This window comes from Dromaius novaehollandiae, chromosome W (genome assembly GCF_036370855.1).
Source record: "Dromaius novaehollandiae isolate bDroNov1 chromosome W, bDroNov1.hap1, whole genome shotgun sequence".
NCBI classification, from domain to species: Eukaryota; Metazoa; Chordata; class Aves; order Casuariiformes; family Dromaiidae; genus Dromaius; species Dromaius novaehollandiae.
In genome coordinates, this window is record NC_088130.1 from 71,533,976 (window position 1) to 71,549,431 (window position 15,456).

The following is a 15,456-nucleotide window of genomic DNA, read 5'->3' on the forward strand; positions in this document are numbered from 1 at the left end:
GGTAAAGAGAGTAGTTTCAAGTGAAAGAAAAACCCAGTAGTTTTAATGTAGCGAGATGGAAACTTCTAGCTATTGCTGCTATTTGAACAGCGTAAATTAGCCTGATAGCTGAACTGGGAAGACGCGCAGTCTTCCTGTTTTTTTTGTTTTGTTTCTCTTTACTTGGATATTGCCTGGATAAGTATCTGTTCACTCTTACCAAATTCCTGAGTTTTATCTAAATGTTAGCGCATCTGTTTTACTGGTCAGTGGTAATGTATGTGAGAGGGAGATTTGAAATGGGACACAAGAGCATCCTGAAGTCACGGCTTCATAGGATCCCATTTTAACCCTCCTGGCCTCATACATGCTGTGTGGAGAAAGGAGATGGATATTTGTGGTAAAAGAGCTCTTGGATCAAACAAATAGTTTCTTAAAACTACCCACTGGGATCTTTCAGGAGGCAGTAAATGAAATGAACCATCAGGTAGCTTGTTGCCTGCCATTGGCATTCTTTGTTGCCTGCAGTATTAAATGCCACTCGTCTGGGTGAACTGAGAATCAGCAACAGCCATTCTTGCCAACCAGAGTCATCAAAAAATAAATCATCGTAAACTTGTGCTTACTGTTCTTTCCCTGCCCGTATCCTGTAAGCTCGGCTGGGAAAGAGTGGTGAGTTCGGACCTTTATAGAAATGAGCTTGCTACCGAAACAAAACACTTCTTCAGAACTTTACTGGCCTGATGAGTTATTCTCTATATCTTAGCAATAACCTATATGAGTAATTAATAGTGTGCATTTTTGAAGCATAGTTTATCTGAAGATCTTGGGACATACCAGCAATATTGGAAGGTTCTTTTTCACAGTGTTGTTGTGAACTTACAAATACAGCGTCCTCCATTTTTGCTAGCTGGAGATTTTTAAATTCTGTGATGGGTGAATGCAAAGCTAAAAAGTTAAAGTTTTAATCAAAAAATGAACCTTTTATCATTATCAAAGTGAGTTTTATATGAGGGTATAGGCATATAACCTTATGCAGAAAAATCCTGTCCGGAACATTCGTTTTATGTTAACTGAATTGGCAGGCATGGTCAAGAGAGAAATGAGAAAATCTTCGGCTATGCATACCTGTTGATCCTGGCCATTTCTGCCTATCTTGTGAGGTCTTGATTCTTGCTCGTGGTAGGTTTATTGTGTTCACAATACTCTTGGTTTTTATGTCCTTTGAACTTCCTATAGTATTTCTGTCTTACTGTTAACATGGGTCCAGAAGTGAATTAATAATCTCAGCGTGTCTGAACCACAGCCGTATTGATGGCCTGTCTTTGTTCCAGTGACATGCCGTGTTTATTAGATAACTGCCTTTGTAATTATGGCCCTCAGGAACCTGCAGTCCTTCAGGCAGAGGGTAGAAGAAAAGCCAGGTCTCCAGCATTGTGGCTAAGTGTGCTAATCATCGGTGGCCGCTGCCATGTTAGGTGCTGAACAGGGTGTGTTGGATTGGAATCATACTAAAAAGAAGGGAGCTGTATTGGTTACCTGCCTAGTCACTTTCCTTAAATCTTTATGTGTGTTTCATCCTGATCACCAGTTTTAAATGCTTGAGGGCTGGAAGTTTTATTTTGAATAAATGAATTTTTAAAGTTTATAATTAACCAAATACACAATAAAACCAGAATTATCAGCATTCCAAAACAATCTTGTGTCTGATAAGTATGAATTTAATTGATTTATATTCTATAGCACACCACATGCTTTACAAAAGTAATGAAGTCTTGATAATGAGCATTTACTACATGTTGTCCGTTGAGTAAAGGAATTAGGAGTTAATTAAAGAGAGGAAATTCATCAGTTGCAATGGCATATTCATATTTTCCAAGACTAACCTTGTGAGTTCAGCTCTGCAGGACTTGTTGTGTCTTAAGTATTTCTGAATGTTAGCAGGTACAATGAGAATGAGATAATATGTTAAATGAAGCAACACAACCATTAAGTGGATCATGTGAACAATTTTCAAACCTGTGCCATAGAAGTTGTTATATGAAATGTCATTGTGTATTCCTACATCCCTGTCCCGTCCTTGAGAATTTTTCCTCAGTTGTCTGAAATTTGTTAGGATCCATAATTGCTTCCAGGTAGCTAATGTTGATGCATACGTAAGTTTTTCAGATTTTTTGTCAAGTGAAGGGATTATGCTGTTGTAGTATACTGCATCTTTCTGTGGAACAGCTAATGCTGTCCATGTTGATGATAATTTGCATAAAAATACATATTTAAACATACCTATATGCATTTTGATTAGGTTTTCTTGGCGTTGCTACAGCTCAGTTGAACAGTCAGCAAGTAATTTCTCTCCAGAGCTCAAAATGATGTGCTAAGAGAAGGAGGAAGTGAGCTGCTGAAGGCATAGGATGTATTTCCATTGACAAGTAGGTTCCAGCAGACCTTTTGCCATGGGGTATGTTGTAGTAGCTTCTCAATTACTTGAACTAATTTTGGGGGCTTGGAGAGCACTGTCACAGATGCTCACACCGGTTCTCTGATGGCCTGTCCTATGTTAAGTGATACTGGAGACAAAACATTGAGCTATATAATAGGAATGTTTTTCAGTCCTTCAGTACTGATACAAAAGCAGGAAGGCAGACAGCACGTTCCCTAAATGGGCACTTTCTAACAATAAAATTTAATTGGTTAAATACCTGTTCACATTGTTCACTGACTTAGGCCTTAAAAATTCTGAACAGTCAAAATATGTTAAAATCAGCTCTGTCACAACAGTACAAATCATACCTGTACATGTTTATGAAAGAGAATTGAAAACTGCCTGTCTGGGCTGTCTCTAACTGATTTTGTTTTAGATCTCAGCAAGTGATTCACCTGGGTTCACCAGCACACCTCTGCATGTTATTGAAGCGTCTGTGGAAAAGGCAAATATCATAGTGGGGTTTATGAACTAAAAGTATGATCACAGTTAGTTTTCCTTTTCATACAGCATTGGTAAGGTTTAAGTTTGAGTTACCTGTTTGGGTTTGGAATTGGGGGGTGAAGAGCAAATGGCAGAGGCCAGTGGAAGGCGAAAAGAATGAGATGTGGAAAATGTTATCTGTGAGGAAAAACCTAAGGGCTTGGTGTTGTTTAACCTAAAAAAGAGAAGACTAAAGGGAGATAATGGTCTTGGCTTAAAGTGCTGTTGCAAAGAGGACAGGTGAGAACAACATGTAGTTCATTCAGATAGCATCAGGAAAGGTTCAGCTTATGCAACAAGAAGCACACAGTTGATGAAAAGTGTGAAGGACTGGAATAAATTACATTGGAGGTTATTATGGGAGGTCTTCAAAAGCAGGTGAGACATCTGTCAGGAATAGTGCAGATACAACCTCTGAAAGCTGGTGGATACTGTAGCTCTTGCTGTAGTAATTTGAATGTACACTTGCACTGCTATTCTGTAATGTATGTTTCTGAAAATGTTACTTCAGAATTGAAGAGTGCATTAACACCTTTTTGCCTAAGTTTATGTTGTATAAGTTTATGTTGTATAAAAGTATGGTGTTAGAGCTTTAAATACTGAGATGCTGACTTTCTGCTTATTTTACAGATTTGCTTACAATCAAATACATGACCATGGGGGATATGAAGACCCCAGACTTTGATGACCTTCTTGCAGCCTTTGACATACCAGACATGGTAGATCCGAAAGCAGCTATTGAGTCTGGACATGATGATCATGAAAGCCACATAAAACAAAATGCTCATGCAGATGAAGATTCTCATGCGCCATCATCATCTGATGTTGGTGTGAGTGTCATTGTGAAAAATGTACGTACTATTGATTCTTCTGAAGGAGTGGACAAGGATGGCCACCATGCCACAGGCAATGGCTTGCATAATGGTTTTCTAACATCATCAGCTCTTGATAGCTACAGTAAAGATGAAGGGAAGTGTCTTAAAGACAACGGATCAGCTTCTGAGACTGCCCTGAAAGACTCAGCTTTCAACCAGTTTAGCCCAATCTCAAGTGCTGAAGAATTTGATGATGATGAAAAAATTGAGGTAGATGACCCTCCGGATAAAGAAGAGATGCGTGGAAGTTTCAGAGCAAATGTCCTCACAGGATCTGTGTCTCAGCAGGAATATGAGAAACTAAAGACACTTGGCGGAGAGAACTTGATTAAATCTGGAATCCCAATTTCAAGTAATATAGATAAAAATAAGGTTGGTAAACGAGAGACAGAGACAAACTCTGTGAATTTAAGTGTCTACGAGCCTTTTAAACCTCGAAAGGTAGAGGACAAATTGCTGAAAGACAATTCTGAGAAGCTACTTGAAAACAGGGTACTTGATGGAAAACTGAGTGCTGAAAAAAGTGAAACGAATCTTGCTAGCATTTCACAGTCCAAAGCAAAGTCATCAGCAAAGCTCTCTTCATGCATTGCTGCAATTGCAGCACTGAGTGCTAAAAAGGCAGCTACAGATACCAGTAAGGATTTACAGTCTAATTCCGGAGAGTCTTCTCCATTACCAAAAGACATGAATGAAAGTCCCCGGGCTATTGAAAAATCACCTGAATCTCAGAGTCTCATTGATGGTGCTAAAAAACCATCTATCAAACAACCTGATAGTCCCAGGAGTGTATCAAGTGAAAACAGCAGCAAAGGGTCTCCATCTTCTCCTGCAGGGTCAACACCAGCAATTCCTAAAGTTCGTATAAAAACCATCAAGACTTCTTCTGGGGAGATCAAGAGAACTGTTACCAGAGTGTTGCCAGAAGTTGATCTGGACTCTGGTAAGAAGCTAGAGCAGACTGCTTCCATGGTGACTTCCATGACATCTCTCCTGTCCTCACCGACCTCTGCTGCTGTTCTCTCCTCCCCGCCTAGAGCTCCTCTCCAGTCCGCAGTTGTCACCAATGCAGTTGCATCTGCAGAACTTGCACCAAAACAGGTCACTATCAAACCTGTGGCTACTGCCTTTCTCCCAGTTTCAGCAGTGAAAACAGCAGGATCACAAGTTATTAATTTGAAGCTTGCTAACAATACTACAGTGAAAGCCACTGTAATATCTGCTGCTTCCGTGCAGAGTGCCAGTAGCGCCATCATAAAAGCTGCCAATGCTATACAGCAGCAGACTGTTGTGGTGCCAGCATCAAGCCTTGCCAGTGCGAAACTTGTGCCAAAGACAGTCCATCTTGCCAACCTTAATCTTCTGCCTCAAGGTGCTCAGACCACCTCTGAACTTCGACAAGTGCTAACGAAACCTCAGCAACAAATAAAGCAGGCAATAATTTCTGCAGCAGCCACTCAGCCTTCTAAAAAAGTCTCTCGAGTCCAGGTGGTATCGTCTCTACAGAGTTCTGTAGTGGAGGCATTCAATAAGGTGCTGAGTAGTGTCAATCCTGTCCCAGTTTACATCCCAAACCTCAGTCCCCCCGCCAATGCTGGCATAACGTTGCCAACACGAGGTTACAAGTGTCTGGAGTGCGGTGACTCGTTTGCTCTCGAGAAGAGCCTGACCCAGCATTATGACAGGAGGAGTGTACGGATTGAAGTGACGTGTAACCACTGTACAAAGAATTTAGTTTTCTACAATAAGTGCAGTCTTCTTTCCCATGCTCGTGGACACAAGGAGAAAGGCGTTGTAATGCAGTGTTCCCACTTGATTTTAAAACCAGTCCCAGCAGATCAAATGATAGCGTCTCCTTCAAGCAATACTGCTGCATCCTCTATGCTTCAGAGCCCCGTGGGAGTTGGCACACATACTGTAACAAAGATCCAGTCTGGCATAACTGGGACGGTAATATCCGCCCCAGCAAGTACACCTATCATTCCAGCTATGCCCCTAGACGAAGATTCTTCAAAACTTTGTAGACATAGTCTAAAGTGCTTGGAGTGTAATGAAGTTTTCCAAGATGAGACATCTCTTGCTACACATTTCCAGCAGGCTGCAGACACAAGTGGACAAGTAGAGTATCATATGTTTACATTCCAGTGTTTCATCTATAAGCCTAGGGGACTTTGGATGTTCCTACTTTCATATAGATGTTAATTGTCTGAACCTCCGTGATTAAAAATATAAACTAAAACCACAAAAAGTCTTGCAAGCACTTACGTAGTGAATGTCAATATTTTTTAAATTAGAGTTTTCTTAGAATTTTTGTAGGCCCTAAAGTCTAAAATTTACATTGATGCATATTTTTAATTAAGATTGAACATCAGCTCTTACAGCTGAGCTTTATAATATTGAAATTAATAATGGTCTTTACTAAGACTTTTTAATGATTTGCTGTATGCTTTGGAATTTAAATATACAGTGGAATCCACTTAATTGGCACCCTCATTAACAGCACACCTATTTAAAATGAATGATAGTTTTAAGTGATTCATTCTTGATTTGACTTCAATTTTTATTATTTTTATGTAGCACTATAAATGAGCTAGGCATTTTTCTTGTAGCTACAGGGACTCCAGGCAATGAATAAATGGCACACTGAACCTATTGAAAGGATATGCATGCTGTTTTCTTCAGGTCTCTCTTAAATAGAGGTGAGAAGTGGCGTTCACTAGCATGCATTTCTTGCTGTGTGACCATTTGTTTATTTGTTTTGGCTTTCTTTTGCACTTACGATTGCTTATGAGTTAAACTTACTTTAATAAAGAATTTTAAAATCATTTGTATGTTGCCTAAACTGAAAGAAGCACGTCTTTCAATAAAAATGAGTATTAATCAGTGTGCAATGTATTTTATAATCCTGTGAGAGTTAGGATCATGGATTAAGAGGCATACTTGGATTTCCACTGGGGCGTGCCAATTAAAAGGGATTCTAGTGTATTTCAAAGCATGCGGTTGAGCCGGGTGTTGCAGCTTCTTGCTCTGCGGGAAGCTGAAAGCCTGCCAACATGCTCAGGCCGGTCAGGAGAGGAATGGCCCAGGAATATCCCTGGAAGTGTCACAGCAGTGAGCAGGATAAGGGTTTCCTGCAGTTTAGGAGGAAACCCATTGGTAGCAAAGTGCAGAGAGTTTCCCGTCAGGATCTCTTTACTAAACTTTAGACTTACTGTGGAGCCTCGGAGCAGGCACGTTGTGCCCGCCACCTCAGTAGTAATGTGCGTAAAGACCTTTGAGTGTGGAAATAGTCCTGGCTCTGTGCATCGTGTGCCTCTGCCTCGGTCCTGCTTCCCTCACGGGCTAGCAGAGCTAGGCTGGAGTAGCCTGGATGCGCGGTGGGATGCCATGCGAGCGAGTTGCCGCTTGTAAAGTTCCATAGATACGCCTACGTAATGGCAGGGTTTTAAGCTTTGTGTCAGAAAGAAGCTAGTACAACATATTCCATCCGTAGATCGCGCTGCAGTTGCAGTTTTGAACAGTTTCTGATGACTGACCGTGGATCCGTGCTGAACCAGCACCCGCGTTGCTTAGTACTCGGTGGCTGGGTTTTAAGCTAACTCCTATCCTGGCGTGTGTTAAGGGTGGGGGGGTTTTCACAATAGGTCTGTAATTTTCATTTGTCTTACGATAAGATCCAGTTGTCCATGTGAAAACCCTGCGTGCTTGGTACTATAAAAACAAGTAATTAAGAAGGCAGTCCCTAAGCAGAGCGTTTACAGGACAGAGCGAGTGGACGAGACAGATAAAGGCAGTGAGAATAGGCTGGGAGGATGAGGCATGGACAAGATCGAACAGAGAAGCACAAAGATAAAAAGTGCTGTAGTAGCTTTCGGCGGGGAGAAATTGTTGGTGACCCCCCAGTGTGGCCAGGTAAACTACCCAGGTGTGTAGAAGCAGCTCTCGCCCTTCCCTCCTGCTGCTCCGCGGTGCTTTTGTGCTGTTGCTGCTGGTCTCGCGCTGTGTGCGTGTCCTTTCAGAGGCTCTTTCCCCTGGTGACTCGCAGTGGGAAAGGCAGTGGGAGCTTCCTAGAAAGTCGAAAGGTAGCAGCAAGTAGGCAGAAAGCTGCGCGGGGATGCACAGATCCTGCTGTTTAAGGGAGGGAAGTTTATGAGGGTGCAGAAAAAAGTCTGCGTTACCTACTAGTGACCAATGTGTCTGTATCTCTTGTTGGGTGCTTACCGTCTTTTAAGAGTTGAGGTGTCCACAGAGTCTTAACAGCTGCTTATTAGGCCATAGATTTCCAAATTTAAAAAAAACCAAAACCACCAGGTTGCTGCAAAGCGCTGGAGGAAAAGAAGCAACTTTCATGTTGTTTCATTTTAAAAGAACAATGTTAATAAATACAGTTTAAAAGTTCTGAAGCTCCTTTGTTGCAATATCCTTTAAAAAATGAATTAAATTTTTTTCTTCGTCCTTTTCATATGTCAAGAATCAGTTTTCACGTCTCTGCTGCTGGGTTTTGTGTGGTGTTACCTGCTGTAGTGTTGTAGCTGCACCGAAATGCCCCTCGCGGAAGCAGTTCGGCTGAGCAGCTGCTTCAGTGGGAGCAGTACGTCCTGCTTTCCTGCCAAGCCGTCATTTTGTCCCAACATCAGTCACCATAAGCATTGCTACGAGAATAGTGTTTGCTGAAGAAAGACTCTGGATAGGCACTTTATTAATAAACATTTTAATATTTTTTCCTGATACGTTACCTCTTAGCTTGAGAGAGAAATGCTTTCTTTGACTTCGCGTGTCTGTCTTAGTGCTTCACACTGGCTTTTTGTTGTAAAACTGTCATTATTCTGGGGGCAAGGAGACAGGAAAGTTGGATAAAATTGGCAGCTTTATTTGGGGAGAAAGGAAGAAAAAGATAATTTTTTTGATTTTGCAGACAAATAATAGAAAATATAGTAGGTATTATTTGCAGATTACTGTTCTTCCTAGTGGCCACCAAATTGTTCTTGAAATGTTTTCATACAGTTTTGTGATTTCATTGAGTCTGAGCAATAAGTAGCTGTTACTTTCTTCTTCTTTTTAAGCTCTTGTTGTAAAGGTAGAATGTTTCCTAGAAAATAAACAGTAAAACAGCCCTAACATTCGAAAGGTGTTCCCTACAAAATTGTAATCTTTCTGTAATGTCTACCATAAAAATAATGATAACGAATCCTCAAATACTGCAAAATAATTTTACTTGTGCTAATAGTCTTATTAAAAGGAGTGGGACCGCTCACTGATAGGTTTCATTGGCTGAACCCTCACCTCCTTCTTGGGGGAAAAAAAGCAGTGAACCTGGGATAGTTAATGTTAGTCTTATTTACAGATATAAGTATGTGGCTCTCATGGAACCTACATAGCTCATTTCCCTTCCTACTCGTAGTTCTTGTATACCTTTGTTTTCCATCTCCACTATTTTTTTTCTTCTAACTCTCTTTTTCCTGGCACTTATACTTTAAATGCAGGAAGGTGATGATTTTCATAAACTCACCATGTTTTGTTTTGGTATGGATTGGAATGAGAGAACTGGAAGTTAATGCCACGTTAAGCCCAGAATGGTAAGCAAAAGTGCTGAATTTTAGGATTTCACAGTAGATTGTTCATGTTCTACTGTAATCAGTTACAAATAAACATTGTACTGTACTTGTCAAAGTAGCAAACCTGTGGCCTTAACAAACAGCGTTATTTCGCTTTGTGTCAGTCTGAACTATTGCCATTGCAGGTGGACCTTGCAGCCTGCTTGCTGCAACTTCCGAAGCTGAGTTAAGCTTAGTTGGGGTTGCAGCGGTGTTGGGCCTTTCTGTGGCATAACATCCAGGTTTCTTTTGTAGTGCTGGAGACAAAGATACTTTGGGAGGACTATGAAAAAAAAAGTACATTTCTGTTATTAGAATAAGAAGTTTTGTTTTGTCATTTTCTTATGTAATCAAACACTCCAGATTTTCCAGTACTGTATTACTGCTTATTAATTCCTAGGTGGCAAAAGATAAATTATGGCAATGGTACTGAAGCCAAATAAATGTGGTAAGCACGTTTTCAATGGAGTTATGGTTAGTCAGGGTTTTGCCCTTAAGCCTGTGCTGAACACAGAGTTAACACCCCAAGCCAGGTCTGTTTAGTGTTGAGAGTCATGAATCAGTGGTTCAGGCCGTAGTTGTTTCATCAGTTAAGGATAAATATTTGGCATTTCCGAGTGAGTATTTATATGTCTCCCAGGCTTGGACTGTGGCGCAAAGGTTCCCATCAGGGCGGTAGGTCAAAATCCCCACGGATCATCACCCTCCAAGAAAGCCTTCCACAAGGGCAGTGGGTACATTCGTGCTATCTGCTCATCTTTTAAGCTGGCTGTAGTGCTAATACTGAATCTGAATTTGAGTGATGATAGATTTTCTTTGCTTAACTTCTCTATTTTACTGTTTTGTGTTTTACCGTCTTGCTGTTGTGAGGACGTTTGAGGAGTATGTTTGGAGGGGGCTGCGTTCAAACACGTCAGGCCATCGTGATCACAGAGGAAACATTAAAAGGGAACTCTATAAAAATACACTTCTTGCTTCAGTATGTGTGACCTCAGGATGTTTCGTGTTTCATTTCTGCTTGAAATTATTCAGGTCTTTTTGAGAATATTTGCATACAGCCTCAAAAAAGCATTTAGATGAAGATATTTTCAGGGAGGAAAAAAGTGTACAGATCCTAATAGAAAAATACACTAGTTCTTGGAATATCAGCAATATTGTCAAATTGCTAAGCTGTTTAGGAATTCATTTTAGGTCTTTATTAAACAGTGTTCTATTTGGGAAAAAAATCCTTTTTTACGGTGACTAGTAAAGTTTTTTTCTCTGTGCCTATGGAGTCAATATCTGCCTCCTATTGATTAAATGGGAACAGATTCGTTTTTGTAGACATGTAGACGTGACTGGTAAGTCAGACTCCTGTGAAATGTATTTGTGACATTACTATTTCTTTGACAACAGTAGTTTTGATTCTGGTATTACATGCTTTGAATCTTACTGCTTTTCAAAAGAGATTTAAAGGAGTAGCCTAAATTGGAAGCAGGAGGCAGCTCTTCATGAAGTACCCATCTTTAAGAAAGAAACGGTTTTAACGTGTTTATTTCAGGTTTGCTTTCTACATAGGTCAGTAAATGATTTATAATACAGCTCTGGAGATTTTGTTTTGTTTTGTATTCTGGCAAAATGTACATCTCACTACATGTGCAAGACTCTTAAGGATAACGTTTCTAAATATATACAAATCTCATGTTTAGAAATGCCCATGTCATGGAGCCTTAGTTTTGTTTTTAAATGTTTGTAAGTCACTGAAGAGATTCGTAAGTCCAAACCAAAAGCAATAATGATTTAAAAAGTCTTAAATTATTTTCAGCCAGTGACATTCTAATTTCTCACTGGAAATGAACTCCTCTAAGTTTATTAAAAGAAAAAAGCTGAAAGACACCAAAATTCTATATGATCTTGATTAACTGTTTAGGACCTATAGGATTTGCTGGTTTGATTTGTATTTTAGGCATTGATTTGGGGCTTACACTTCCTGCCCTAGATCACTCTTTTAATATTACTTTTTTCTTTGTAATCCGTTTCCCATATATAAATAATAATAAAAAACCCTGCAGTGGAATGTAAGTATGAAACGAAGTTGGGTTAAAGACCTGTTCTGCAAAGACTTGTATGTGTGCTTGACTTTTAGACTGACTGTTTCCATTAATGAAGCAGCTCCCATGATCAAAGTTAAACAGAAGCATAGCTCCATACAGGATGTCAACTCTCTGCTTAGAGATCTTAGAGATGCATTACCATAAATGAAACGTTTTCTGGAACAGTTTTACAGGTACTCTTTGTCTGTTTGTGCCCTCCAGTGATGGAAAGCAACTGTGAGCTGAACTGAAGCCTGTGTTTGCAGCTGGGTTGCATCATTTGCATTTCATCCCAAGAATGGCACAAAGCACCCTAAGAATTTCCGTGTGTCTGATTTGGCAAATGATCAACATGTTGTAGAAGATTTTTTTATTATTTTTGTGTAACAAAATACTAGAAAAGAATAGTTTAGGAAATAACAAGCCCTTTTGAAGAAAAATTTTCTAATTGTTTGACGTATCTATAGTTTTTATTTAAATGTACAATGTTTTGATGTATTCTTGCCTGAGAAATATATTATCTATGCACTTTCTGCCTGATAATATTCTAGTTCTCTGGTTTTATGGATATTATCATAAGAATTCATCAGGGGCAAGGATCAAAGAAAGTAAATATAGTATACTTGGTGGATTTGGGGTTTTTTTTTTCCTTGTGGTGCACTGAGTTAAAACCATATGGTTTGATTTGCAGGTTATACATAGGAGTTTTAGACTATTAAGGTAATCTTATGGGGGGCCCTAAATAGAATTTATATTAACCATATGGCATCTTTCACAGCCAGCGTTCATGAAAGAGCTTTGTTGTATCAGACCTGGGCCGAGAATGCCGGTGTGTCTGATACACCACCTCTGTCCTACAAGATTTGTCGGTAGAGCCTGCCTTTAGAATTTGTCTACTTCTTTTGGTTCACGTCACAGTCATAACATTTAACCTTTTATTTAATATATTACAGTGCTTGACACAAGAAATTATATGTAGCTGAACCAAACCTTTTGTTTCATCTATTTTGGTTTATCGTTTAGAAGACATGCAATATCTGCCAGATGCTGCTTCCTAACCAGTGCAGTTTTGCATCACACCAGAGAATTCATCAGCATAAATCTCCATACACGTGTCCTGAATGTGGAGCAATCTGCAGATCTGTCCACTTCCAGACTCATGTCACTAAGAACTGCCTGCATTATACACGAAGAGTTGGTTTTCGGTCAGTATAATGATTACTTTCGTTGTCAATTTATATATAATTTATGCTTTCCAAAGTAATTTCCCATTTTCATAAGCATTGTTTGTAGAATACAGCTTCATTGGTTTAAAGTCGCCATGGCAACAGTGCTATTAGTACTACAAATTTTGGAATAAATACTGCATTAGAATTCAGCTTTGTTTTGGGCATCTGCTCTTGTGAGTTACTGAATCAGAATATTAGCTAATCTCACTCAGCCATAAAATGTCAGATTCAGGGCTTAGCAGTTTCTAAGCTAGAGAATTCAGCTGTATTGTCCTAACTTTAGGTTCTTAAAACTTTTTTGTCCATTGAATTTTAGACTGTTCTCTCTCTGGTAGAACAGTCATTTTCAGTACGTATTGCTAGGACTTACCATCAAGATACTGATGGGTATATCGTACCTTCTATTAGCATCACTAAAGCAAATCTTTTTGCTCTCTTTTTGTTGCTGGAAGTCAAGATTCCTCGGCCGTACACCACTTGCCCATTATCCTTTCTCATTCAGACATCCTGCTGTTTTGGTTCTTCATTGTTACTCATCAGTTCCTCTTTTATTCTTGCATTTCCCTGGATGGCCACTTCATGAGAAAATGGGGAGAGGAGGCATTTCATGGAAATTTTAAGTTTTGAAAGGCTCCAAAGATTGTTTTATCTTAGAATTTTACTGGCACTGAACGGCAGCGCAGCGGCAGTCCAGAAGAGCAACCGGTGCAGCTGGGCTTCGCTCAGCGCTCCTCCAGCACTTCCATTTCATCTTCCTGACTGGAGCAGGGTGATGGAAAATCCTACCAGTAGGCAACTTCTTTCCCCTCGAGGTGCTGCAGTTCATTTACTAGGATGGATGTGAAATCTGCTGCTAGGGGAAGAAAGCATCTTTACTGCAGCAAGCCAGCTGCTCTGGCAATCTGTTTTCAGGTTGTATCAGGCCATGGATTCAACTCTGAGCTCTTTCAGTGCTTCTTTGGATTCTTCTGTTTATTCTTTTCTCAAGCAATAATCTTTCCTGCCCTAAATTTCTTCTGTGTTCGTTGCCTCCGTTCCAGCACGCCTTCCCTCTGGTCTGTGTCATCTCTTGGGTTTGGACACAGCCTTCTTCAGGGACTCGCGGCCTGTACCAGTAACACCAAAAGACTCGTAAACCTTGCACTGTGAATCATGAGAGTGTTACTGAAATTTGAAGATTTATTTAAAAAAATCTCATGTCACACTAAGTCAAAATTTCTTTATAGGGTGAAACTAAACCAAAAATGCACAGGCAAGGAAAAGCAATATGCGGAAAAAATGTTTTCTTACTTCCTGGACTCCTCCTCATTTTCTTATCACTGTGGAGCATACTTTTGAGGAAAGGCTTGACCCTTCTTGTCTTTCCAAAGGACCTGTGTGAGACCAGTTTGCGTTCAGTGGTTCCAGCTAGTTATTTGAACTTAATCAGCTGAAAAATTCAACCCTAAGTTTAGCTGCATCCTCGCAAGTTGGGAGCAAGAACGCTGTTGTAACAGTCCAAGAAGGAAGGCTTGGGCAGAAAGAGCTCTGTTAATGTACAACGGTGGATGCTGAGGATCATTTATTATTTAATATCACTAGAGAATAAAACCCAGATGGGATTTGGGCTCTGGGGGAAGGGAGAGACAGATGATAGAACCCAGCTCTCCTGGGGTCATACCTTAGGCGTAGAAGTGGTAAAGATTCACTGTAATGAGAGGATCGTGCTGTGTACCACTGTGAAGAAATGTTCATCCCTGTATAAGCAGAGAAAGTTTTAACAGATCCGAAAAAGACAAGAACCATTTACCTTAAAGAATGTATGGGTAAGTGGATACAAGGTAGTTGAGTGAGAGTGTGTGTGTGTGTGTGTGTGTGTACATATAAAATAATGGTATTAAGAATGTAAATTAAGTGCTTAAAAAAGAGGATGACATTTCACAAGCATCAGAGGTGATACATTGTACAAAGGAAAACAGGATTCGCGTATGCAGTATATAATTGGGTTTCATGCTTTATTGCCATTATCGAGGCATTAAAACAGAATATCAAAAATTACTTGATGTTTATATGTCAACAAGAATGCTACTGTGACATAAGCCAAAATTAAAATTTTTGAAGGGTAGAAGCCTTTTAAACTGTAAATCCCTTACTGAAAAATACTGCTCAATAAGAATTTTTTTCATTTGACAGATTATCTTGTAATTGCTTATTGCAGTGTATTTTTGAACTTTTGCGGTGGCATGTGGCACTGGAGATGGGTGGCATAAAAGGGACCGTTGTGTATAGAAATTACTACATTGTAATATTAATTCAATTTTTAATTGTTTTATTTTAGAATAGATGCGGAAAGGTCACAAATTTTCAACATTGCAGAAGTATGTTTTTGAAAAATATTTTCAGAAATCCAATATGATACATTGATGTGATTGTAGAGCTCCAGTTTAGTAGTCCTGAATTAAAATTTGCTGTTTTTTTTTAAATCCAAGCATTGATTTGATCACTTGTGCATAAAATCATTATTGATATGTTTTCATAAAATCTAAGCAAGGGAAATGGTAGGAATGTTTTGCTTACTGGTTTTCCATTTTGGTGTTTGTTTCTAAATTACTATGGTGTACTTTACGCAATCCATTGCATGTGATAAAAGTGCATTTTGTAAAATCTCTTTACAAATCTGCGGAGAATTTAAGCATTCTTTTTATAATCAATACAATATTCCTCTGTTGACCCTTTAATCTGTTGTAATGCCACAGAAACGTA

The 15,456-nt window shown here is 39.5% G+C and overlaps 1 protein-coding gene across 19 annotated transcripts in view; it reads left to right on the top strand.

Annotated features, from left to right (window-relative positions):
• LOC112985181 (zinc finger protein 532) overlaps nt 1-15,456 on the top strand; it is a 59,635-nt gene that overhangs the window by 14,521 nt on the left and 29,658 nt on the right. For 11 of the 19 annotated variants that reach the window (XM_064500382.1, XM_064500384.1, XM_026103625.2 and 8 more), the window contains 2 exons: nt 3,575-5,937; nt 12,509-12,690. In XM_064500382.1, the coding sequence (XP_064356452.1) occupies nt 3,595-5,937; nt 12,509-12,690 (2,525 nt within the window). In that variant the 5' untranslated portion in view covers nt 3,575-3,594. Of the gene's footprint in view, nt 1-2,281; nt 2,438-3,574; nt 5,938-12,508; nt 12,691-15,456 lie in introns of all 19 variants that reach the window. The other 8 variants (XM_064500383.1, XM_064500378.1, XM_026103621.2 and 5 more) reach the window with 3 other exon arrangements.